Here is a 27863-nt window from a genome sequence, read left to right on the forward strand (position 1 = left end):
AACTCTTGGGAATTTTATTTATTTATTTATTACAACTGAATGGCCAGATGACTCTGGGTGGCTTCCATTAAAAGAAACAAAGTTAGAACTATTTAAAAAAGAAACAAATCCCAATCCAGAAGACAAACTCCGTATAACAATAAAACACCCTACAAAAGCTCAAGCACCACTCTGCCCCGGGGCCTGGGCATATAGGCAAGTTTTCAGTTACTTTCTGAATGTCATTGTGGTGGGAGCCATATGGATTTCTGGAGGGATGCTGTTCCAGAGGGCAGGCATTGTGACAGACAAGGCACACTTCTTGGGTCCCAACAAATAACAGTATTTTATCAAGGGAATGATTTATCCTGGTAATAATATTTGCACACAATTCCAGGGTTAACCACAACATTTTAATATAACAAGACTATTTGCTTAGACAAATGGTTCATTCCTTATTGCCATATGCAACCTTACTGCATAATGGCTGGTCTATATTGTCCAAAACACACAGCTGGACAAAAAATGTTCATGAATACACATTTCTTTCCTGTGGAAACAAAAATAACTTCATTTCAATCTCAGAATTTTTTAAAACCCTTTGTGAAAAATCCTGGTGAAAGAAGCTGTGTCACTGTATAATCAGAAAAGGGTTTTCCTCTCCCTCATGCCTGTAACCCATCACTTACTAGGAGGCAATGAACTGGGTTTCCTCTCAGATCTGTGTCCGGGGCCTGCAGCAAATGCCAGTCTCTGCCTTTGTTGTAGGTGATGAAAGTTTTTACTTGGTTGTCAATCTTCTTGTTAGCCAAGAACATTCCCTTTATACCTGCTACCTAGGAGAAATTGACATGGCTGAAAAACAAGATAAATTTGACACAAATTGTGTATGCGTTTGTACCTGTCAAATCTAGCTTTAGATACAGCATACAGCATGCATATGTAGCAGACTCAAAGGTGAAAACTGCACCAAAGGACTTCTTTCTTACCAGAGGTTGGGAAAAATAAGATGGAAACCACTGTGGATTCAGATAGGTTAGAAGATGATGTTGCAGGATTGAACATTTTTTTAAAAATGTAGATTTTGATGAAGTAACCAGGGCAAAGGCAGTCACGGTCATCTAAATTTTATCTGAGCTTGTGAACTCCAAAGAAGTGTGTGTGTATGTGTATGTGTGTGTTTTTGAATATGAATTCTGCACCTTCATCTGAATCATGCTCACCTGCTTTTGGGCAGACAGGGGTGTATGTGTGTAGATTTAGGAGTTCTTTGGGAGAAGGGATAGCATCAGCTCCTTTGAAGGAGACAATACTGGGCCCTTCCCAGAGAAACCATTTCTTGATCTGACCAGATTATACAATTTCCACCCCAATTCCAATCTTCGATAAAAGTTTAGAAGGTAGAATTACAACAGTTACAGAATAGACCAGATGAATCTTGTTCCTTTTTAGTTGGGGTTCAGGCCTGGGAATGGGTCAGAAACCAGATTGTCTCTGATAAACCACCTTTGCCAGGACCAATATGGACGGACATCAGCTCTCCTGATCCTACTAGACCTCTCAGCAGTGTTTGATACTATCAGCCATGGTATTGTTCTAGGCTACCTGGAGGGTTCCAAACAGAGGTGGCACTACTTTGCAATGGCTTCACTCCATTCTGAATGGATGGGCAGTTGGGATTGCTGTAAGAGGAGGACTCAAGCCACTAACTACTAAAAGCAAATCCTAGTGAAATGGAAACACTGGCTTCATATCTGCTGCTATTTTGGCTTTAGAGGGGGGTCACACTCTCTCTGAAGAAGCAGGTTCCTGACTTGAGGGCTCTTCCGCTGTCATGGGTATTGCTTGATCAACAGTTGGAGTCTATGGTCAGATACGCTTTTCGCCAGTTTCAACTAGGAAACCAGTTGTGACTGTTTATGGACCAGGAGGCCCTGGAAACAGATACTCATGCCTGATCACACTGAGGTTGGATTACTGCAATACCTTTTACTTGTGCTTCCTTTGAAGATGACCTGGAAATTGTAGTTGATGAAGTCTACTTACTTGTAGGTGAGAGCTGCTTTCAGCCATATATTACCAGTTCTGGAGGTGCTACATTAGTTCCAAGTACAATTCAAGGTGCTAATTAAACCTAAACAGTTTTACATAGCTTTGTTCCTGGTTACTTTTGGGATCATGTCCTTCTGACTGAATTTGCCTGTCCTGTACATTCCTCTATGGAGGGAATGTTTCAGTCTCCCCCTCCCCAACACACATCCCAAAGGGCAAAGGAAAAAGGCCTTTGCTGTGGTTGCCCCATCCCTATAAAATTGCCTTTCCCCCTTGGTCCAGACTGCCCCCAATTTGTTATTTTTCAGAAGGCGGTGAAGACTATATTGTTTCACCATTTAAACTGCTTGCTTGTTCAGTTCATAATTCTAAAGGTGCTGGAGGTTTATTTTTGACTTTTTTCTCATTTTGATTTGAATCTAATTTTAACTCAGTTTTTATGGAATTATTTTTATGTTTTAATGGCACTTATTGTTTGTTTTATTGTAAAATAATTTTCATCAAATTGAATGAGACCTGAAAGGAAAGAAATTCAGTAGAACCTTTCTGCATAGCATTATTTATTACTGTGCTTAATAGATTCTGCTAACCCTTCCTCCATAAAATTCCCAAATTCTTCTTTAAAATAATGGAATATATATAGCCAGGGATATACTTGCCCCCTACTATAACTTGTTTCATCAAAAATTGTCCAACTGTCATCAGGTATCGTAAGGTCCTATAATTCTAATTAATGCAATAGAAAGAGAAGCAAGCTCAGATTCTTCAGAAATGACACTGAAATGAAAATCTTTCACACTCTGACATTTTCCTGATATGTTGGATTGAAATTCCCATAATTCCAAAGATGCCCAAAGGGTACAGGTTAAGGGAAATGGTTCACAAATTTTAGGAACAATTCATTTCACTCAGAATAAAAGTGGAGAGGATATAGGGAAATAAATGAAAAAACAACTTTCCAAGCTTGGCTTTCTCTATGTGCTAAAAATCAATAGTCCAATATCTCTAGTTTCCCTTCAGATCATATAAATCTTTTGCTTTTTTGCTCAATATTTACAGCAGCATGATATTCTGCCATTGGGTAAATTGCTGCTTCTGCAGGGGAGTAAGTGGGAGAGTGAGAGCACCTCTGTCTTTCAGCAGGGTGCTTCTGGTTGCTACATCCTATAGTGCTTCCTTGGCATGGCCAAACAACACTCAGAGACTTTCTTCATGGCCATTGTTGTTTAATTAGCATTCAACAACTAAGTATTGTAGTTCTAGAAAATATACCAGAGTTTCAACTGAGATTATTAAAGTCTACCTCATAAAGAGGATGAAAAGAAGCAGAAAACGAGGACATCCTCTTCTAATGCAGGTGAAAGAGAGTGGAAAGGCAGAAGAGCACAAAGGTTTCTGCTTGATCTAAAATTTTGATGGGATACCAGAACTGTTCTAATTTGTATCTGGAATGAGTTAATAGACCAAGACTGGGATTGCAGAGGAAGCTGGGGATGAGAGCTAGTTGTTTTCTATGAATTCCTGAGTACAGCCTCTGACTCAATCTCTCTCCCCTGCCATCTCCAACTGGAACTGAACCTGGAAGGAGGAGGAGAACCACCACAAGACAGTAATCCTATTCCAACCCCTAGAGTCAGCCCAGAAAGATGACACATTCAATGGAACTGAAAGCCACCTGTTCTCCTTCCAATCTTTTTTTCTAATAAAGGTTCTGGGCATTTCTGAAATTGTTGAATTAATTCATTCACCATTTGTATGTGTACAAATGTGAAAATCACAATGGTAAATGAGAAATTCAGTTGAAAATGAATAAGCTATACTGAAAGAATTTTGAGTTCTCTGGATACACTTTTTTGCCTTTTTTTTTTTTTTTTTTGCTTCTCCTGCCACTGAGCAGCACTGTCTATCAAGCACCAAGTTATGATTTTTTAGGGTTGCAGATAAGTAATCAAAGCATACATATACTTTTGCATGCTAAAAGTAATGAAATCTAGAAATTTAAACTTGGATGGTTATTTCAGATAATTCATATAAAGAAGAAATAATTTCACATTTGCTGAAATGTAATACACAAATTTACTGTATTCTACACCTGTAAAAATGCCTTGTTTTTGTATCTGTGTATACATAATAAACAAGCAAATTTAATTCTGTGTATGTAAATAAAGGAAGAATACAATAATATCTAAATAAACAATGCAAGAAAATTGAGGACAAGAATTGCAAAAAAAAATGGGAGAATATTTTAAAAATTATAGAAATCAAGGGAATATTTTTCACAAAGATGGACCTGCTAAAAGACTAAGAAGGCAAAGGAGAAAGAAGGTATAAATAAGGTCACAAATATGTGGGAAAACTATACAAAAACACCTCCAAATCACTGATGCATACGAAGGTATGATCATCAATCTAGAATCATAATTTTTAGCAAATGAAGTTAAACGGACCTCAGAAATTATTGTCAATAACAACGCTGAAGAAGTAGATGAAATACAAGCAAGCTGTTTAAAATCTTGCAAGCTGATGCTCTTAAAATACTGCTTGCAGTTTGTAGACAAGTATGGAAAACACAGCAGTGGCTACAGGGCTGGAAAAGATCAATCTATATTCTAATCTAAAACAAAACGGCAGTGCTAAAGAATACTCCAACCACCAAATAATTGCACGTAGTTCTCATCCTAGTAAAATAATGCTCAAGATGTTGCAATCCAGACTTCAACAGCACATAGAATAAGAACTATCAGAGGTACAACCTGGTTTCAGAAGCAGAGGCATCCAGGGTCCCATTTAAACCACCTGACGGATAATGGAAAAGTCAACTGAGTTCTGAAATGACACCTGTTTTTCCTTAAGGCTAATATTAAGGTTTCCGACTGCATAATGCACCATAAATTGTGAACAACCTTTAAAAACTTTGGTGTGCTGGACTACCTCAATTGCAAACTGAAGAAACTGTATGTTGATCAAGAAGCAACAGTTAGAATGAAGAATGGGAGAACTAACTGGCTCAGAGATGAAAAAAGCATGTGATAAGGGTTGTATACTGTCATATTCTGTTTAATTTATGTGCAGAACATATCATGAAAAACACTGAACTAAAAGAAATAGAATTTGGAATTAAAATTTCTGGAAAAAATATAACAACCTCAGATATTCTGATGATAACCTTAAGTGGGGAAGACTTAAGGAATCTCTTGCTGAAGGTGAAAGACAAGAGTGTAAAAGCCATGCTCAATATTGAAAACAAACAAACAAAAAACCTAAGATTATATGAATTGCTACTGCCTACCTAATGCAAACAGGTGAAGAAACAGTGGAAGCAGTAACAAACATTCTCTTCCTTGGTTCCAAAATCGGCAGAGATAGTGACTGTGACCATGAACTAAGGAAACTTAGGCAAAAAACTATGACAAATCTAAGCAAAATAATGAAGTGCAAAGGCATCACAGTGCCAAGAAAGATACAGATAATCAAAGGAATGGTCTTTCCAGTCATAACATATGGCTGTAAAATTTGAACTATTAGAAAGGCTGAATGAAGAAAATCAATGCCTTTGAACTGTGGTGCTGGATAAAATTGTTGAGAGCACCTTGATTAATAAGAAGAACATGTCATTCAATAACAGATTAAAAAAAAAAAAAGACCACTCACTGAAAGCACTGATACTGAAGTATTTTGTATACATAATGCAAAAGCAACCCTTTGGAGAAGGTCCTGAAACTTGGAAAAACTGAAGGCAATAAAAAAGAGGTCAGCAGGACACCTGAAGGCTAGATACCATCACTGATATCATGAGCATGAGAAGAACTCATTTACTGAGAGAGAATTCTGGAGTACTATTGTCCATCAGATCACAAAGAGTTGGAAGTGACTAAATGACTGAGCAATAATTATGATAAACATTACGACTGAAGAATAGTTCCACGAGTGTCTTAAATATAGCTAATATATTTTTATTGCAAAAATAAAATCACTTCAATGTTATATATAAAAACACTTAATTTTTTAAAAAAATAAGCAGTCCTTGTTAACAGCAAATGGGGTGGAATTAATCAAAATGCTTTAAATCGAAAAGACCTCTTCACACATGAGTGATGCCTAAAATGAGTATGTAGAAGGCAGAGTCATGTACAATGGCCCCATTTCATGCATCTTTGCAAATGCAAGTATACTTTTCCTTTAGATCTTCTGGATGAAAGTAAGAACATCAGTGAGGGCAAGAGCAGAGTGCATGGAAAACAAAGATGTAGTGAGCAATGGCGACATCCTTAGCCCCATCTGTAACAAACATCCTCCTACATTTGTTTGGTGTGCCTCCAAAAAGCTAAATTAAAAAAAAAAACAAAACAGCAGCTTGGTAACCCTACTCTTTCAAGTGCATGAATGCTGAAAAAACAACACCCTTACCCAAAAACGCCTCTTTGTGAAGGTGATAGAATGAATTATAAAGCATGGCTAGTTATAAATCAGAACAGATAGTCAAAGATAAAGAATATGAAGAATATAATGCAGAAAACCTTTGGGGCTGTTTTTTTTTCAAAGCCAATATGCCAGGAATTACAGTCCAGTTCTGAACACACAAAAATAAAACCTGAGTAAAGGGCACAATTTGATTCTGCTTCTGCAGTTAACCCATTCATGAACTCAGAGGAACAAGATTTGTTTTGAAAAATGCACTATGAATAATACACAAGCTACTTTTTTGGTCACTACTTTTTCCAACCTACACGGGCTTTTATCTTTCTTACCCATACACCTATTTCCTATCTCTTCCTACTTCATCAATTGATTTTTTTCCTCCTCTCACCTGTCCTTTCTCTTCATTTACCCCTAAGCGCTCATCATTCATAGTAATCCTATTGGGAGCCTTGCTCTGGGTGGCTTGCAGCTTGCTCCCAGCCAGAGCAATCAGAGTGAAGGAAATGCTTTCTGCCAGGTTCAGTGTCAGCCAATATTCCTTCTATCTAGGCAATCAACAGATGCGACATGACTAGTCTGATCACATCAATTTCAATCCAGACTGCTATGAATGTCAGCCTAATAAAACAGAGGCTTTCTTTCGATCTTTCCTCCTTTTTCTCCCTCCCTCTCCCTCTGAGCTATAGGACATCTTTACATAATGCAGCGGAACCACTCCTTAATCTGATGGTAATAGGAGACAACAGCTTTTCATCAACTTGCCAAAGAACTCAGGGGATTAATATATTGTTTTGAAAGAAATTTTCCTCACCTTGGTCAAGAAATGCCCTGCTTATTCACCCACACTCTTGTCTGTTTTTAAACATTGACCTTTTAGATTTTCTTCAGGTTTTCTGAGAGTGTTTATTGTTTATAGATGCTCAAAGATCAAGACAATCAGTCCACCAAACCTTCTTCATTGCTCACAAAAGTATGGAAGAAAGATGTGGATGCCTAGTCTGACCCAACTCTTTCAAATACTGAGTTGGGGGAAGGGGGTGGGGAAGATACAATGATAAGCTGCTAAATATTTGGGTGAACTCAGGTATGGCTTTTCTTCAAACAATTTTTGGGAGATTTCCACTGTGTCTGAACCTTAAAACCTGGTCCCCTACTCAGTTGGACCCATGCCAGTACCCCACACAAAACTGGAAGCCTGTGCAGCTTGTACAATAAAGCTTGTACAATAAACATGGGCAAACCTATGGGCACCCAATACTGTGTGGGCCACTGCATTCTGGAGCAATTGTAACTTCTGAATGGTTTTCAATGGCAGCCCCATGTAAAGGGCATTGCAGTAATCCAACTGGGAGGTGACTAAGGTGTGAGTGACCATGATCAAGGCCTCCCAGTTCAGGAAAGGGCACAATTGGCACACAAGACAGATCTGTGCAAAGGCCCCCCTAGCCACAGCTGCCACCTGCTCATCAAGCAGGAGCCGTGAGTCTAGGAGGACCCGCAAATTGTGCATCAGCTCAGTCCAGGGGAGGGCAACCCCATTCAGAGCCAAAGATGACAAATCACCAGACCCTGGGGGGCCAAAAACCCAAAGTTATGCAACCTGATAGGCAGTATCTTTGTATGCTTTTCTCTATGCGACTGTGCATATGCACATACATTTCTGACCGATGGCTCACCATGACATCTACTGAAAGCTTTGTCCATCTCTGTTTTAAGGTGAAGAAATTTCATGATTGTGGAGAAATTACTTCATACAAATCTACATATTTAAAAGCTGCCTATACCTGGCAGTTATATCCTACTGACAGGATGTGCTTTTGTCTTGTCTTAGAGGTGGAGGTAGAGGTGACTGCTGCTGGGACAAAGTTATCTACAGATGTACAAATCAACATCAGTACTGTAATTGTGCACTAATATCCAATAGTGATGGATAATACTGATTGCAGAAATGAATGTAACTCTGGGGAAATATTATTTTTGTAAATTCTTTCATCACATAGAGATTACATTCCATATCCAATTAAACTTCCAGTTACAGATCAAGGACACGCCAACCTTAGCTAATGATTTTCATGAGATGAAAATATGCACTGTTGTCACATACCTCATAGAGGTCTATCATCACATTGCCTTCTAAGTCTCGGCTGCTTTTGACATTTTCTAAAGCCAGGGTAAAGTAAACCCCCTGGGTATCAGAGATGTAAAGGTTGTATGTATCATTCTGGTTCCATTCCTGAACTGCAGCAAACACTTGATTCTCATCAGTGCTGATAACATGCATGTCCTGAGGGAGAAAGCACAGAAATACATTATTGTTGGGCATTTCACTTGTCACTGTTCCAAGGGCAAGGCAGTTTAATCCTCTAGAAGCCAAACTTTGAATCATTATAGAATCTCATCAGAAATCCAAACCAATTTACTTGCATGCAATCCATATTTTACAGATTCTGTGTTCTGCCAATGTATGCAGAGAAATAATGAAATGAAATCACATTAAGTGAGCATTTATATTGGTTATTGTATTGTACAGCAGTAATGAAAAGGATGTATATTTGTTACAAGAAACATCAAATTTTACAGTTAAGACTCTTGCTGCATTATGGATGGGGATTTTCAAAAATTTCCAAGTTTTCTAAGCTCTTGTGTTTAAGGTTGAGAGTAAATTACAGTCTTCACAAATTCAATGCTGCTTTACATCACAGCTATTGAATTTACTTGTAGTGCATTTCATTTAATTTCCTACACTACTGCAACACATAAAAAATCTTTTTTTAGAAGTTCTTAAGAACCTCACAGTGTGGTATTATCTTGTTACTTTCCAAAATATAAGTCTATGTTCTCCATTTCTAATCAATACATATCTGCTTTTCAATCTAGTAGCTTTTAAACTTTTTTTTTCCTGGTTAATTGCTAATTACGCTATTTGTTGTGCAATTTAAAACTACACACATGTGCAAACACACACACATACACACAGAAGCAGAATTCATGCCCTTTCATAGAGCGATGAAAATGAAAATAGCCTGTGTTAGACTTAATGAATGAAGCAATTAATTTACATTTCCTAAAATCAAGAACATCTTTCATTAATTTTTCTCCATATTATTTAATAATGCAGGTAGAAGAAATATGACTTCATATATTATTTTTACTCTAACATCCATGTCCTTGACAGGCAGTACTGTGTATCTCTCAGTACAATGCAGTATTCACAGTGATTGAATATTTGAGGTTATGGCTACCAAATCTGAGTTGCAAAAATTTACACGATCATTAGACTGTTGCAAAGAGATAGAGAATGGGCCTTATCAGAAGATGAGCCTGATAAACCATCAGACCCAGATCAAACTCCCCAAGACTTTGAATGCAATCAAAGAGTCACAGACCCCCTAGAATGGCAGTCCTGTATTCACCCTGCTGGGAGATTGAGGATGCTTTGCCTGAAATAGAAGGAGTGGATGAAAGTCTGCTAAGCCTTAATGAGCACAGGCAATATACATTCAGCACCTGGCTGAGTTTGTTCTCAGAAGCTAACCAGGGCTGAATGTAATTTGTAACCAGATGGGCATCCAGCAGAATGGAAGCTCACTTGCTTCATGGTGTTTCCTTCCCAAAAGAGCCAAATCAGCTCTTTTTCGGGGCTTACTGACAGGTGCTGGTGAAAGGGAGATTGCTCTTGACCTGCAAGGTTCTGATCCCATGGTTCAGTCCATGGGATCAGAGACCTGCTGGATAAACAGCTGCCTCCCTTCTCTCTTGCCACCTTTCTAAGCTTGCCAGCCTGGGGATATCTGGCATAGTTGGTAAGAAAAGTGGGGAGAGATGTCTCTTTCCTTTTGAACTCTCATAATCCCATGGAGCAGACTTGGGTGATCAGAACCTAGAAGTACAAAGAGACAGCCCTGTTTGAAACAATCAGAGTCTCCTATTGCTAAATGCCGAATGGCCCTGGAAACCAGGGACCAAGTACTGGAGGTGGGGGTATGTCCACAGCAGCCTAAAATGGTTAATGAAAGCTGTCCAGTTACCAACCCCTGACCACATCATTGACTATATCAGGGAAGCATCACAAACTGTTAGTACAACAAAAAAAGATGAAAAACAGCACTAACCTAATGGCAAAACAACTGAAGATATATTTAAACTGCCTCTGTGGTGGGCTGGGGAAAAGGCTAAGACAACATCATGAGGATCTGTCCTTTAAATACAGTTAATGGAGCATCTTTGTGTTGTGGCTAGCAGAAGGTGAGGTTGAGCTCTTAGAATCAGATTTGGATCAAATAGTGTTCATAATTGGCTCTGACTCTCTGTTAAGGTCATCATATATTTTCTTGCAGTTTGAAGATAGTGAAAAAGCAAGGAGAAAACAGTCTCACAGTTGCAGAGTTTGGTGGTTCTGGTCTGCAGCTAACCAAGTTCTTTCTCTCACTCTGGGTGTATTCCAGCAGTCTTGAGAAGCAGTACTTTGTATTCTTGGTGGCTGTGAATTGACATTGGTTATCTGCCAATGTCCACCATTCTTTATTTCCACCATTCTTTATTTGGTCTATATTTTACTAGGCTGAAGAATTGTCAGCGGACTTGTCACGGACACCAATTGCTACTCAAGTGTACCACATAATACAGCCCTTATTCTTTCTGTCAGATTCAGCAATTTGCCTGTTGTTTCTGCTGGGCAAATCATGCCATGAAACGTGTTTCCCACTGACACGGAGGAGTTAAGTACAAGAGAAGTCTGGGAGAGGGGATATGAGGCAAAACACCAGCACTATCATTCCCCCCCTTTTATCTTTTGGAAAGAAAAGAAGAAGAAGCAAGTTCATTTCTAACTGGCATATCCCCCATCCCCCATCCTGACATCAGCCATGATGGCTTTGCAATAAGTCTGCCTAGAGAAATGCTGCATCTTCAGCCCTGAAAATATCTCAGCCACAGCACTGAAGGACAGTTCACATTAACATGCAGCACATTTAACTGACCTTTGTACTTTCCCAGAGAGAAACAAAGCACAATATTACATGCATGATTTGAATTGGGCATATGAGAAGAACTAAGGCCAGTACTTTCTGAATCACCAAGAAGTTGCAACCTCCTTTTGCTCAGCTGATATGGGGAACTTACCTTATTTTCAGAAAATTTAATGAATGAAATCTAGGATATAATTGATTAATTTAGCTGTTGAAATTGTCTGTTATTTTTAAGATTTTTTTTTAGAGAAAAAAACCCTATTTTTTTTCCACTTTTATTCCATAAGATACTAGTTTCTGTTGTCCTGATAACTTAATTAAAAATGAATGAAGACCACTGATTCTTTCCATGATTATAGAAGATAAAACTGAGTCACAATAGATTGCTTTATATTTACCTACCTACCTCCTTATCCCTTACTCCACTAAATTACTACATAAAACTAATTTGGAAGGTTATTGCCTAAAAAGCCTGTAACATTAAAAAAAAAGTCAATTAAAACATAATATTTTATTGATATTATCAACAAAAATCGTGATATACAAGCTACCAGCCAGTCATTATTTATTTTTACTTGCAGACCATTAGTTATGTTTCCTGGGAAAAGAGCTAGGTTAACTTAACATGATTAATCTGACTACTAAATGAACAGTTTGCTTTGCACTGAATCATGGACTAACCAATAAGCCACGGAAAAATAAAACAAAGCTGATTGTATAAGCAAAGCCATGGATTGTTATTCTTGCTGGATTAAATATATCAACAGACCCTAACAGACCTGAGAAAAAAGATGGCTGGAGATATTGGAATGAATAAATTTGTTCCATGAGTTCACTTAATTAACAAGAGATCTTTAATGATAGAAGGTAAGCTTCTAACCCAGGTTAGCTGATAAGATGAATCTGACATAGTCCCAAGTATTGTGGTAAACACCAATATTTGATTTCTAGGTGCAGTTTAGTTTTCAAGTTATTTACAAACTAGACACAGTGAATAAGAGTTCAAATATAGAAAGTTGCATATCTCAGAAATTTAAAACTTGCTTGTGTTGGAATAAAACTTTGCATCTATCAAACTTCTTCAATAGAAAATCAAGTACTTTTTGGTTAGTGTTAGCTGGTGTATTAGTATAAATACAACTACTTTGGCAAATGCTGCCAAAAATTACACACAAATGAGTGTTGAACCCCTGAGATGGTCTACAGGTCTGCTGGATTTATTTCCTTTTAGCTCTTTCTTTGAACCTTTCTACTGAATTATCTCTGTACAACTTCTATTATTTTTACAGCAGCAAGAGCTGACACTAGATGTATCCAGATGCTGAGTTTCTTCATGATTCTTATGTTTTGGGAGTGATAGGCATATCTAAATGCCAATATACCTGGGACCAAATAGGCCTCTTTATACACTTATCATTCTTAATCCAAATGTGCATGCACTAAATGAATAATAATAGACAACATCCAGTGACAGGAGCTATTATGCATGATAATCTCAATGAGGTTTGCAAGTCTGCCTTTTCAAATGCTGCTGCCCAATGCCTAGATTAGTTATTCCACTATGACTATATGAAAGACATCATATTTTACTGCTTCCTTTTACTTAAACCAGTAGAAACATCAAGACGAAGAATCCAGTGATCAAGTTACTTTGTCTCAGTACTAAAATTCTACACTAAAATCCCATAAGCCGCTATGGCTCTAAGAACCCTTTACAGCATTGATTTTATTTGGACAAAGTAATTGAGCTGAAAAAGATTAAAGACTCTCTACCCATAAAGGGCCTTGCTTGTTTCATTTCCTTTTGACCGTGTTGTGCTTTGTTCATTTTTAATAAAGGCAGCCACCTGCTTTGATAATAGCATCCCAAACACGCTTTTCTCACTGTGTCTCTGTGCATACAGATTTAGCTGCTTGTCCTTTGAAGATGCGTGAGATTGTAATGAAGCACCTTGTTGCCTTAAACATTATCCTGCAGGTGGATTTACAGCATCTGCTTCTTGAATAAGGTGACAAAGAGAAACTCTTGGGGCTTGTTAAGGAAAGCAGTATCCTACTTCAGAAAAAAAGTTGCTTAGGAAATATTTAATTCAAATTACTTCTATAATGCATTATATTAGCTAATAAATGCTCAACCACAAAGAGGGAAGAAAGATATTCTAAGTTATTATGGGACAGCATAAAGAGGCATAAAACTATTTCACCATGTCTGTGTCACATAGGGAATGTCTGGCTCTTCATTGGTCCCTTTTACTTTCTCTATTCTGTGCAAATCTAAATTGCAGATACTCCAAGCAACAGCCTTTTCAAGGAGATAAACACTTCTAGAGCCCTCCCAGCCAATTAACATAACCCAATTAGGTAAAGTAACAAGTACCAAATTAAAAACCTCAAAATTACTTATCTTTATATTTAGGAAAGGGTTTATGAAGGATTTGCAAGCAATAATGTGTCTAGTGTATATTTTCTTTTATCAGTAAACTCATTATCTTAGAATATAACTATGGTCAGTTGAAAGGAAAGGTGAGGGTTACTTGTCCCTCATCTACCCACCTCCAAATGCAGGATGGTAACCTGCTTACCTATGAGCTTTTTGTGAACAGGTAGCCACAAAATAAATAAAAACTTGGGAGAGCTCCTTGTAAAAGCTACTGTCTGACCACTGTCTTGGCTCCTCTCCCAATCCAGGTAGACAAATATTTAAACTAAGCTGTGAGTTGCAATTAGCCATTATTTTTTATTCTTTTAAATTTTTAAGAAAATTTATGGGGTCTAGTCAGAAAGCCCAGAGGTATATTTGTAATTAAATATAAGGGTGGTACTTTGCTTTGTGGCATATTCACATATATATGAGGGCACAGAACAAAATGACAGTACCATATGTGGGCATATTACTGACCCTGAGTCTAAAGGATTATGTGATTGGAAGAGAAACTTGTGGTCACATTGTAGGCAGGAATGCAAGGAAAGTGAAGCTACTCAGACCTAAAAACCAAGTCTAGAAAAACAGTTAAATACATTCAGCCAAGTCTCCTGTTGATATTCAGGCCATTTAGTATGGTAGTGCTAAGAGTACAGCACAACAGAGATCAGATGGGAAGTTTATTTACCTGACAGCTGCCTCAGTGGGCCTATATCAAATCAAAACATTGGGACCTAGTGCTAGATTTGACATTTCATGACCTCTAGCACCTTACATTATATTATTCTAGAAAGTACCACTTAGATAGGACCGAAGCTGGTGAGGTTCTGTTACAACAGATACTATAGCCTCTGCAGACCATTGTCTCTCTTGGAAGGGTAGTGAAAGGCCCTACTTACAAATAGAGATGTAAACGATGTATGTCGTAAACGTCTATGGGAGTGGACTTTTGAAAGGTTGAAAATGAATTCTGCCGTGCAATTACACATTATGGAATGGAGATGCCTAGAATTCATCTTTTATGAGTTTAAAATTTGCACAAAAATATGTTTAGTAAAGATGTATATATTTATAAAAATTACTTATAGAAAAGTATATATTGGAGTGTTTGTGTTTTTAAATAGTATGTGCATATAGTATGTATTTAATACCTTGCCTTTTCTCCAAGAGCAAAAATCGGCTTATATAGGATCTTCCTTCATTTTATTCCAATATCAGCTCTGTGAGATAGGTTGGGCTGAATGTGAGTGACTGGCCACAAATCATCTGCTGAGAATGGATCTGATCTGGAATCTTCCTGATCCTATTGCAACACATTAACTATATCACACTGGATATATATGATAATAGCTATATAAAAATAATACATTTCTCCAGAGAAATTTATGTTGAGAAGATACTAAAAACCATGGCCATAAAGACAACATGAAATAAAACTCTCTAAATTAGAGATGGTTGCAAATGACAAACTGATGTATGGTTGCTGTTGTTGAAACATCTTTTTAAAAATCCAGTAAAATTCTCACTATGGAATGGGATTATGGTTTTACTAATATGCACAGAAATAGGACTAGATTTAAAGTGATTCACATGTTTCTAACTGGAAGGCAACTTCAAGAAGCCCAAAGCTGTCAAACAGGTATTCTCACATTGTAATCAGGTATTACAGAATTCAACTCAATAATTCAATCACTTCCTGAATTTTTCACAGAAATCTGAAAAGGTAGATAGATGGATACTAAGCATTTTGGAAAGCTTGACTTTCTCACTGTAAACAGCCTTATCCAAAATAGTCAGCATAAGCTGCACTTTGGCATTTCCAAATGGCCTTTACTACATTCATTACAATATTTGGCTAGAAAAGGATCTGATGACTTTTTAAATATCTCTTAACAAATAAACACTTGTCTCATGATGATGAGATTCAACAGAATAAATCCTCCCATGTCATTTGAAATACCTAAGAATTCAGTCTATGCCAGAATTCTTTAAAGGTGATTAATTTCTGAAAACTCTCAGTTTGGGAAGTTCAAGCATTCTTAAATATTTATAGCCATAACTTTTAAAATCAAGTTAAGGAGGGGGAAAAAAAAAAGAATCTAGTTGCCCATGTGCAGGCTGAAAGTTTAAAAACCCATATTCCTAAATGGTTGTAGTCGAGAACACTGATCTCATTATAACTGGACATCTTGGTGTCATTTAATTTCCTGTAATGTGGACCTAAGTCATAGCACATCAAAAAACTTCAGACCTTGGATCTGACAAGCAATTTCATAAACTATGTTCCCAGATCATGTTATAATGCATCAAAACAGTTTATATGGGGAACAAAAGTCCTTAACAATCATTTTTCCTGTCCTTCACATTTTTAAAAAAGAAAAGTCCTGAAGTTTTGTTTTCTTTTGTTTTCTTTTTTTTGAAAAAGTAACACAGGTTGGTTAATTTTTAAATCAAATGCACTTCTCCTTGATTGACATATTTTACTAAGATTCTTTAAAAGGCTATGCAATACATGTTCTTTCAGGCTCCACTGCTATTTCTCTCTCTTTTTTTTTAATTAGAGACATACAAAAGCATACTTTCTAAAGCAAAAAATTCTCATCAAATTCCTTTAATACAATAAAATATGGAAACCAGCAGTACATCAGAAAGCCAAACTTTTGAATAGAAAACCTCAAAATGTCATTATTGATGAAAATGAAATACTAATTAGTAATGTCCACCCACTGAACAAATCAATCTGCATTTTGAACTGATCCCCTGAATAGCTGCAATATTGATCTTAGAGAGCAGTATTTTGTTCACTGCTTCAACATGCTCTTGAAAAATAAAGGGATATATGCACTAATTAAAACAATTCCAAGGAAACTGGCCACCAGCAGCAATTCCTGTGGTCTGTCTATCATCTAACATTATATGGGAATATTGCAACCATGATAACTTACCTTTGGCAAAGCATATTTCGGAAGTTTCATCTGCGCAAAAGCATTTCTGCGGTAAGACACGTAGTAATGTGGCCGACCTCCAGATGTCAGCTGCAACATATAACATTGTTTTTTCTTATTATTCTAATCAAGGTATTATTATCACTGGTTCCCCCCCCCCCTTTTTATTTTTAAGGCAGGAAGAAAATAACAGGTGTGTTATAAAGGGAAATGCAGTTGTGTCACAATGGTTCCAAAATGGCAATGAAGATATAGCAGGAGATGAACCAGTCCTCGTGCAGATTATCAGCTGTGGAAACAGGCAGCATTAAGATGCATAATCTATGCAGACTGTTTGTAAAGGAAGACAAAAGAGCATGGGCAAACCCACCAATGTGGGATTCCAGAAGCCGCTTTCAGCATCCTCAGTTGCACAGGCAAAAATGGCAATACTCAAGGCAATAATAGTTGCATGTTATATTTCCAGTTGGAGGATAACAAGAGAAACGTTTCTGCTCCAGTCAGTGTTGGAACAAACAATTTTTCCTCCCAGCTAAGGGCCCTAAAATTTTGGCAAGTCCTGTAAGTTACACCAAAGCCTGCTGTCTTTTCTAGAGTATTCCATTTGCATAACAGTAATATTTACACACGCTACAGCCAGCCACTTCTTCTGTCAGCTCACAGAAGTGAAATAATCTTCAGGCAAGCCTGCCCTCTCCAAAATCCTGGAGGGTAAAACTAAAATTAATCTCCTCCTAGTTACGCTGAGTGACAAAACAAAAACAAATGTCTGTTACAATTCATTAACAAATAACAGGAAAGATGACTAGCTTATTAAATATGAAATACAATTCTCCAAGTTTGTCTCATCCATATTAGCTTTCTTAAAGAAAGCATATCATCTTTCTTTTTTAAAAATGATAAGAATGCAATTAAGAGCAATCTCAATTAACGCACAGTTCTGCTCTAGCAAAATATTTTCTCCAAATTGCTGGAGTAGCATGATACATATGCAGAAGTATCACAGTATGCTTGGAAAAGTTTAGGCACCCCTGGTTAAATTCCTTATAGACTTAAAATAAGGAAACAATGAAAGTGCAGAAGTATGGATTGTCTTCCATCAGCTTCCAACATAGCCAGCGAAGAGTCTTTCTATTCTTGTTTTTGGAATGTATGTATGTATGCATGCATGCATGCATGTATGTATTTAGCCTTTGAGTCAATGTTGACTCCTGGCAACTGCATGGACATGCCCTTGCAAGATTTTGGAAGTAGTTTGCCATTGCCTTCCTCCTAGGGCTGAGAGAGAGGGATCGACCCAAGGTCACCCAGCTGGCTTTGTGCTGAAGACGGGATTAAAACTCATGGTCCCCTGATTCCTAGCCTATTGCCTTAACCACTACACCAAACTGGCTCTCTCACTCTCATAGCTCAGAAATATTCTTACATCTCTTTGCAAATATTGCATGTTTGAGATCTTCCCAACGATTTTCAATTATACTGAAGTCTGTGGACTCTGAAGGCCATACCAAAACCTTTGTATTCATTTTCTATAAATACTTCATAACTGATTTGGAGGTATGCTTTGGATTGCTGTCTTATTGAAATGCCCAACCTTTTCAATTTTTTCACTGACTGTGGGACATTAGCTTTCTAGGATATGAAAACATGCAGTTGAATTCATTGTTTCTTTCACACACATTATTTCCTATGCTACCAGCCATCACACAACTCCAAATGATAATACAGCCCACCCTATACTTAATGGTTCCAAGAAAGAAAGATATTATTTCACCCTTTTTTCTCCAAATTTACCTTGTGTGATTGTAGCCAAACAGGTCAATTTTTGTTTTATCAGTCCAAAGCACTTTCTTCCAAAACATTTCAGGCTTATTAGCATGATTTTGTTTACATACTTTAGATGATGATTGTGTAATGAGGAAAAAAGTTCTCCTTCTGACCATTCTTCTAAATTTTGGTTTACAGTTCTGACCAATTTGGATACAATTCTAGTAAAGATTTGTCTGAGTTTTCCAGATCTTGCCTTGACTTCTATAGATACATGTCACTTCAATGACTTAACAACAAACAACATCATTGCTAGCTAGAAGTATGTATATGTATGTATGTAAGTATGTATGTATACATACATATACATACATACATATAGTCTTCCCATGTTTTTGTAAGAATGAATAACATTACTTTTCAAATGCTCAAATAGCTACTTAGGGAAGCTCATGGTACTGAAAGTAAATAGAACAACAATTAGAATTTGATCATCCGTGGAATTGTCTTCTCTTGGTTAACTGTAGGCCTAATCAGTCCATTGCCTTTCTGGAACTTATTAACAACTTTATAATAAAAATCATTTAAAAAGTAACCCTATCAATTGGAACGATGACCAAACTTCTGCACCTGTTATAGTCACTGTTTTCTTATTTTAAAACTGCAGGTAAATAGTAAATATGCATTCAAATCGGCAGAATTTAACTTTGTACCATGTAGAAGTTGTTTCAGCTTCTCTTCACTTACAGATTTTTTTTTTTTAATATATATCAAATTTGTCACTGCCCATCTCGTTGAACGAATTGTCATCACATACAATTGACCAGGGGTTAGGTTTCAGAGCCTATAGTGATCTACTTCTTCCTTCTTCCTCCCAAACCAATAATCTGTACTTGTATTCATGCCTCCTTTTCCTTGCTTGGTTGCTATGGATTTTGCTGGGTTTGTCCAGCTGTGATGCTCCACATGGTTTCCTCATGGCAACTGACTTTTTTCTTCAGAATGATTTCTTCAGCTGGTGATGGAGAGAATCACTTTGTTTGCCTCACACGGCTCATGCCAGCCTCTTCATGTTCCAGGCAGTTTGTTCATAGTCTCATTGGGTGCATTTCTCAGTCATGCTGTTGGGTGCCAGTGCTGTCAACAGGCTATTCACAGCAATTGGAGTGAGGCACAAGCAGTTGGAGGGAAACACTAGTACCCAATTGCACAATCAAGAGGCCCCTCTACTAAGGTTGTAAGAGCTTTGCAAGCAAAGAAGCTACATAGCATGAGGGAGGTGATTTCCTCTATCACTATCTGATCAGGTTGCTCTAAAGGAGAAGAACAAAGAAGCCACATGGAGCCTTCTGCTACAAAGAGCAAGAAGGGGGAACAAATACAGGAGCAGATGACTTAATCTTAGCCTTTAAAAATATACTCTATGCATGTCCAAAAACAGGTCTCTCTTTTACACATAGATAAAATAAGCAAAAAAATTAGAGGTCAAAACTGCACATATGCAAAACCTATTACATGTATACTAAGGCCTGGTCTCTATCTAATCATGGATGTGTGAAAGAACAGATGAGACCACAAATAAAAACTTTTCCCCATATTTTCTGAGGTAGGAGAATTTCTTACACTTGTTCTATAAAGAAAAGAAGCAAGGCAATACATTGTTCTAACCCTCAGAAGAGTTGACATACATTCTATATGGGAAGAAATGATGTACTCAGAGAGGCTAGAGGCTAGAGTGGTATGGCTGATACCATTTGATAACACATTCAGGATTGCCAAACTTGATCCTACTTAAAAACTCCAGGTTATAGACAATCCAGCCTGGAAAGGTATACACTGATGCAAGCCAGGAACCTCAGCCTCAAGAAATAGTTGAAAGACAGAAAATTTATAGCTCATCTCCACTTTGCCATCACTTTACTTCCTCCTTCTTGTTATGACATGGATAGCAGCAGGAAGATAATGAAACCTAAAACTATTCAGATATATTCTCTGGCTTCCACCTGGAACATAGCTCAGCTGAATATATCTCATTTCTTCTTTTTTCGTAATAATCGAAGCCCATGAATGACAATCAGGACTGATTACTCTTCTCTCAAGCATTCCCTTTCCTTATCTCCCTTACTCTATCTCCCTTTACCTCAAACTAATAATAATAAGAATAATAGAAAAAAGGTTGATTGGTCTGTTGAGATGTGATATCAGAACTCTGGCATGCAAACTTAAAATCTCGTTGAGATGTGAGAACATTCTTTGAAAAGACAATGAGGAGGGCTGACTGACGAGAGGGATTATTTCCATACCCCTTGAACACATGTCAGACCTAACCCTTCATGACCCTTGTGTTAACAAAGTACTTGAAGCAAAGGCAGAAGGGAACAATTAGTATCCCAATGGGAGCAACACTTTGGTGATGCCCTGAAACACACTACTTGTACTCAAGCTATTTTGTTGCATCTGTTAGGAACGGGAGATTAATATTCAGAAATAAAGGGACAAATGATGTATAATCAATCAAGGGGGGAAAAAAATCTGTTCAGACCTGAACAAATACATAATCATCTTGGACAATGAGGGAGTCAGAATCAATGTATCCAGGAAAAGGCTTGCTTCTTACAGCTTCAGTGCAGTTCTGCATCCTGCAGGTGATATACTGTGCATCTGAAATCACACACAGAAACACACACAAATATGACTTCAGCTCTGAACATTCATAATTTTTACCTGAATATTTCACATTGGCATCAATGTCTGCAAAAATTGAGAATTTTAATTATGTTATGAAAGCCAGTAGAAAAGCAAAAATGGAATGAAGGGACAAACTTATTCCTTATTTACTTGTTACTTTTAGAGGATTTCAGATCAAAAGACAGCAACAGTCGAGTTTATTTAAGTGTGCAAGAGAATAAAATAAATAAAACTGATTTTTTAAAAAATCAAATGTATGGATAGCAAAAATGCATGTAGGAATTCTATAGGTTTGTCTGCTTTCTCTGATCTAAAACAATATTTTATAGGCTGAACCTATCTTATTTTCCTCAAAATTTTTTCCTTTCTTTTTTTTTATTTTGTATCAGTTCTTGTTAGTTTTTACTTTTTATTCAAAACTCTTAATAAAAAAATATATTAAAAAAAAGAACAGGAAAGTCCTACTTCAGCAATTTATAGTGTGTGTTTTGTATTATTTCTTTTTTTCTTGAGCCATCTCTAGAGATTTGACCAGGGTCAATAGACTAATATAAGATCTAAATGGGCCTACAAGGCAGCATGAAGACTTAAACCCACTTTGAAGGGGATTTAAGTTTTTCCAGTGAATATTGGTACCTTGAGTCTATGTGAATCTTCATGCTGCCTCATAGAAGCAAGAAATAATTCAGAAATACAGACTGGGAGTTACAAAATGAAACTGCCCAACTTATTAGAAATTGAACTTCATGAACTTTTCAGTATCTTTCTGTCATAAAGAGATATAGCTCCTAGGACTTCAGAAAGACACTACTAAGTGATATCTAATATTAATAGTGAGAAATATGAATGATGTTTGTCTTTTGGTCTATAGTAACACATAAATATGCCTTTGAACTGTGGTGCTGAAGAAGACTCTTGAGAGTCCCCTGGACTGCTAGGAGGTCAAACCAGTCAATCTTAAAGGAAATCAACCCTGATTGTTCATTGGAAGGACGGATAATGAAGCTCAAGTTCAGATACTTTGGTCACCTAATGCAAAGAGAGGAGTCTTTGGAGAAGACCCTGATGCTGGGAAAGATTGAAGGCAAAAGGAGAAGAGGATGGCAGAGGATGAGATGGTTAGATAGCATCACTGAAGCAATGAGCATGAAACTGAGCAAACTCAGGGAGGCAGTGAAGGACAGGAAGGCCTGGCGCAATATGGTTCATGGGGTCACGAAGAGTCGGACACGACTTAATGACTGAACAACAACAACAACACATAAATGGTCTATTGCAGAACATTTCTGAAAGCTGTGTGTTGATGGCAATGGCTGGGTTTCTGAAAGAAACAAAAAGATATCTAAGGAGAAAGTTCATGGAAATTAGGTTTGAAAACATATTTTTCAAGTGAACAATGAACCACTGATTATGTGAAGAACAGGTTCCTCTGCTGCATTCATTCAAAATATGCACTCTCCCAAGGACAAAGTAGCATTCTGAATTACAAATTTAGGTTCTTTTGGGCATAGATGTTAATACCAATACCTTCTTAGGAACTCAATCCTGCCAGTGATTTCCCATGATTTGAGACACTGACCATGGTGTAATACAATTTGGTGAACAAAAGACTCCATTCCTTTTGTTGTTTCCCACTATTCATTTCTACATTATGACAGTAATTGAAGACTGTTGTTAAATGTTACTAATTTTAATTTTTTTTTTGTACATTGCATCATATTGGTAATGAATATGCTGAACATATTCTATGCCCTCTGCAGTTATACTCAGCTGAGTGTGCCCATGTATCTGTGTTCATATACTTCCTAGTGAAGTTCTGATAAAATAGGTTTTAGGTTTCTTATTCCTAAAATATATCAAGTGATGAGCACATCACGGACACATGCCTATGAGATGACATTTTCCTGTTAGTTTATCTCTGGAGGAAAAACTAAGGCAAGGCTGATTGTAGAAAAGTTTTGGCCCACCAGGAAAAGGAGGAAGAGGGGAAGTTGACTGTCCATATATATCATATTAGAAAATCAAACACAAGCAAAGAACTACAACAACAGCACTATAATCTCAATTACATTTTTGTGTATGTGTGTGTGTTTTGTGTATGTGTAAAAGCAAGCTGATAATTGCTTTTTTAAGACTTCAGAATACTGAAAGGGTTTGATATGAGCAGAACAACAGAAAAAGTTTGGAACAATGATATAAATATTGGGAATGTTTTCAAAATCTTATTACAATAACCTTTTTTCCTCAAGTTGAGTTCATTGGGAAGCTATTCAGCAACAATTATTCAAGAAAAATAACATGTGGGCTCTTTATTTATCCAGTACCACAGGAAGCACCTAATCACTTACACTTAATTCACGCCAATTAATACATTTCATTGCTGAGATCTGGAATTAATTTATCTCCTTCTCTAGCACAGATGTTCTCCCTCCCACCAGTAATTGGGATGTTAAGCTCTTCACTGCCAGCGTGCACATCTCCAGCAACAGCTGCTGCTTTGATTGTTACGGCAACACTGAAAACATAGTGCATCCTGACTACAAAAGTACATAGGGATTGCCTCACTGATAAGGTTAGTGTAGATGGGATGGCTAAACTGAGAAAACGTTTGGTTTATGTATCCACAGCTGGAATGTGGAAAATCATAACAGAACTTGGAAAGATATTCATTTCAATAAGGCTTTTTATCAAACAATAATACCAGACTGGTACTGGAATAGGGCAGAAAGTATGAATAGCCATCCTCTATTGGAGGATGCATGGAGAATACATTCATGCAAATTTCACAAAAGTTTTAATTACAGCAATTGGGTGGCCAATACAGCTAACCTCCAACTGTATCCTTGCCTTTTGATATTAAGAAAGACCCTGTATCCTTTCACTATGGGGAATCCTCTGGTGTGCATGCCGATATTACTCTGACTTTATCATATTCACCAGACAGTTAGTAGAACAAATGCTATCCTTTCTTTATCTTAATATGATACATACCATATCATTCCACATTTCTAGGATGCACAGTAAATTATGTAGAGGATTTATTGAAACATGACAAAAGGTTTCACCCACCATGATCCATCCTGATCTGGATATATTAATCTGCTGGAACTGCTCTTTTAATGGTCATTTAATGTAACACTGTGCAGTTTTGCTTCTATCCCTTAGAAGAGCTGGAGTATATGGATGAAGCTGATCGCCTGGCTTACTGCCTGAATCGCTGGTACTCAACTTTGAAAACATGGCTACATCTGTTACCTGCACTGTCCTCAACCTCCATAGAAGAGAATAGTATGAGCAGGTTATCTGTGACACCAAATAGAAAATTTCCTTAGGAAAAGAAGGTTGGTTTGTTTCATTTACTTGCACATCACACTGGCCAAAACAAAAACTGAATTAAGAAAAGGTCACAGTGGGCAAGTTTAGTGTTGGCTCTCAGATGGAGATGTGTAATGGACATTGACAAATAATCTCAGATATTACAGAGTGAAAGGATGTTTACTCAGTAGAGGGTTCGTCAACCTCAGCAAGTTTAAGATGGGTGGACTTCAACTCCCAGAATTCCCTAGCCAGCCATGCTGGCTGGCTGGGGAATTCTGGGAGTTGAAGTCCACCCATCTTAAAGTTGCTGAGGTTGATGAACCCTGATTCAGTACATTCTCTCATTCTTAAGAAACCTGAAGTTCAGACGCTACCTTGGGCCTCATGAACCCACTGACCTTTTCAAAAGCTTTACTGACTTAAAGCCTGGTTATGCTGACAGAGCATCTTCCTCATACTTTTATAACACTGATCCAGTGATCTGAACCATATAAGTGTGGCTTATTTATGGCAAACAGTGGGAGTGGTAACAAGCAGTCTTCATCTGGATACAAAGAACAGATATATTTCAGGATTTAGGCTTTAATCATTTAAGATGTTGTGGATTAGTCTTTTTAATAGTTCTGCCACCACTGTTCAATCTTGTGCCTTCATTTCAGACTTGTCCATGAAAAATGTATGTCTTTGAAACTAATTCTTATACGTGTAAATTGAAAGAAGCAAACCTTTATCATCCTTTTATTATATCACACTCTTTTTTCAGTACTGTTTTAAGCTCACTGAAAATTCATAGTGATACATAAGGGGCATCCCATCTGGCAGATCAAAGCTTCCTGAATAAGCTTTGTATGAGCAGCATCCACTGAGAATTATGGAAACTGACACCACTTTCTCACCCTAGTTTCATTTATTTATTTTGGTCAAAATAGAGTAGGCGCTGGAGGAATCGGGGGTGGTCAAGCAGGCAAGTGATGAAAGGAGCAAACTTCTAAACACCTCTAGTTAAAAATGGTTAAATACAAAAACTGAACTTGGTTATTTCATTTCCCATGGTAATTTTTCTTTTCCAACAATTCTTTTAGACTTTGCAAAATGTTAATATTGCGTTACAATTAAATATTACAAATATTAGTACTGAATATTATTTAAATATAACCTGAATACTATAAATATATGCCATGTGCAACGTTTATCTAAATTGTTTCCAAACCAACTGGATACTTGGGAAATGAATGGCAAAATATATTCTCTATTCTTCCATTTAGTCTTAAAGTATGTGTGTGTGCATGTGTGTGTGTTAGAGACAAAAAAAAAGTATAATTAACAATGACATTTGAAATTCAACTTTTCAAAATCTTTATCCAGCTGTACTTGAACAAAACAAAATAACATTTCCTGCTAAAGTAGCCTTCTTGAATATTTTGAGCTCCTGATGTGTTAGGACTAGAGTTCTCAGAATTCCCATCAGTTGGTTATTCCAGCTGTAGAATCCCAGTGTTTTAGTCCAAATATATCTGATAGGCACCAGTTTGGGAAAGGCTAAAACAAAATTTCAGTTATGCTCATTACTACCTATGAAGCTCTGATCTGGAAATTCAATTCAATGGCACAATATTTTTGAGAGGCACGTGCTTTTAACACAAGCTATCCTTGGACTAAAGAGAGCAGAATATCAGAATATCCAATAACTGAGTAAAAGTTTGATTTTATACATAGGGAATCAAAAGGAAATCCTATTGCTTATTCCCATACAAGTGAGCATATAAATACAATCATGGGGTTTTAGGGCAATCATAGGCTATAGGTGAGATGGTCAAAGCTGAAGGTTTTTGAATGAAAGCAAACAAGTTATCAATTTATAACTTTCCCTAAATCTCAGAAAGAATAATTTGGAGATGAAAACAACTACAAAATTACATCATTTCATTCCACTTACTCAAAGTTTAAGAGCTGGTTTGTCACAAATAAAGCAAGATTCAAACCTTGAAGATTTTACCTTTTAGCAGATCAAATGAAGCAGCCCACAGGAAGAAATATTGTTATGAATGATGTATATTTTGTTTTCTGCTTTTTTTTACACTTCTTATACAAACTGCAAATCTTTTCCACTTCTCTTAATATTGGCTTGCATTTCTGTGATGGAATGGACTTATGAAGGCCATGCTCAGGGAGATAAGTGTGTTCTTAGCCCCCATCAGGAGCATGGGAAGTTCAAGAAAATGAGGCCGCCACCTCCCTAAGGAATTCACAGTGTTGTGGCTGGCTGGCTTGGGAACTTGCATTCAGTCTGGTGAGATTCTGTCTTGAGGTGGAAGCTAATAAACGCAACAGAATTGTATTTGCATTGTCTCTTGGAGTTCTTTGGGCTGAACCTGACATCAATCTCACCAGACTGAATGCAAGTTCCCAAGCCAGCCAGCCAGCCACAACACCGTGAATTCCTTAGGGAGGTGCCAGCCTCATCTTCTTGAACTTCCCACGCTCCTGTTGGGGGCTAAGTTTATGCTTATCTCCCTGAGCATGGCCTTCATAAGTCCATTCCATCACAATTTCAGAATGTTATTTTGAATTTCTATTTATTTGAAAATGTTTACTGGATAACCAGATTGAGAATAATCATAGAGCATCCGTTGGATCTCCCTAATGCTGTATTATATTCAGATGAACATTGAAAGCCTACATAATTACACTTGTGATAAAATGATGAAAAGGTAGCACTTACGGCCATCCAGTGTCTTTGCCTCCATGTGGACTATATCTGGATCTTTGCTGGTACCCATTCTGGACCTGGGAGAAGAAAAACTAACACTGCAATATTAGTATGAATAAACAAAACATTTAGTTAAAAGGAGTTATTTGGAACATCTAAGGAGGAATACTATTTAATAAATAAATAATTTATTAATTATTATTTAATAAATAAAATAAACATTTAGTTAAAAGGAATTATCTTGAACATATAATGAGGAATATTATCCTGAGGACTTTGTGGATACATCCATGTCATTTTCTTGGCAAAACATTTGAATGGCTTGCTATTGCCTTCCCCTGGGAAAGTCTTTTAACCTTCCAGTCTAACCTACAACTGTTGAATTTCCTAATAATCATCAAAGTGAGTATTCAACAGGATCCACTGTACTTAGCTTTTTAGATCTGTGAAAGTCAGCAAGGTGCTACCATCTAGCTAGGCCAAAGTACAGTACACTTAGCCTAATATATGAGTAAGCTAATAAGTTACATATATAAATTTCAACTGAATTTCACAGTTGTTTAGGGCTCATTCTTACAGATCATTAACTGTGGGCA

The 27863-nt window shown here is 37.1% G+C and overlaps 1 protein-coding gene across 3 annotated transcripts in view; it reads right to left on the reverse strand.

The window, feature by feature from the left end:
• LOC103048882 (VPS10 domain-containing receptor SorCS1) overlaps positions 1-27863 on the reverse strand; it is a 426712-nt gene that overhangs the window by 84486 nt on the left and 314363 nt on the right. For all 3 annotated transcript variants that reach the window (XM_088131613.1, XM_088131614.1, XM_088131612.1), the window contains exons 6-10: positions 27280-27344; positions 21094-21212; positions 16785-16874; positions 8555-8734; positions 669-815 (exon numbers count right to left, since the gene is read on the reverse strand). In XM_088131613.1, the coding sequence (XP_087987739.1) occupies positions 669-815; positions 8555-8734; positions 16785-16874; positions 21094-21212; positions 27280-27344 (601 nt within the window). The remainder of the gene's footprint in view (positions 1-668; positions 816-8554; positions 8735-16784; positions 16875-21093; positions 21213-27279; positions 27345-27863) is intronic.

Source organism: Python bivittatus, unplaced genomic scaffold (genome assembly GCF_059951505.1).
Source record: "Python bivittatus isolate LINGU-HERP-01145 unplaced genomic scaffold, Pbiv_v1 ctg000980_np1212, whole genome shotgun sequence".
Taxonomy (NCBI): Eukaryota; Metazoa; Chordata; class Lepidosauria; order Squamata; family Pythonidae; genus Python; species Python bivittatus.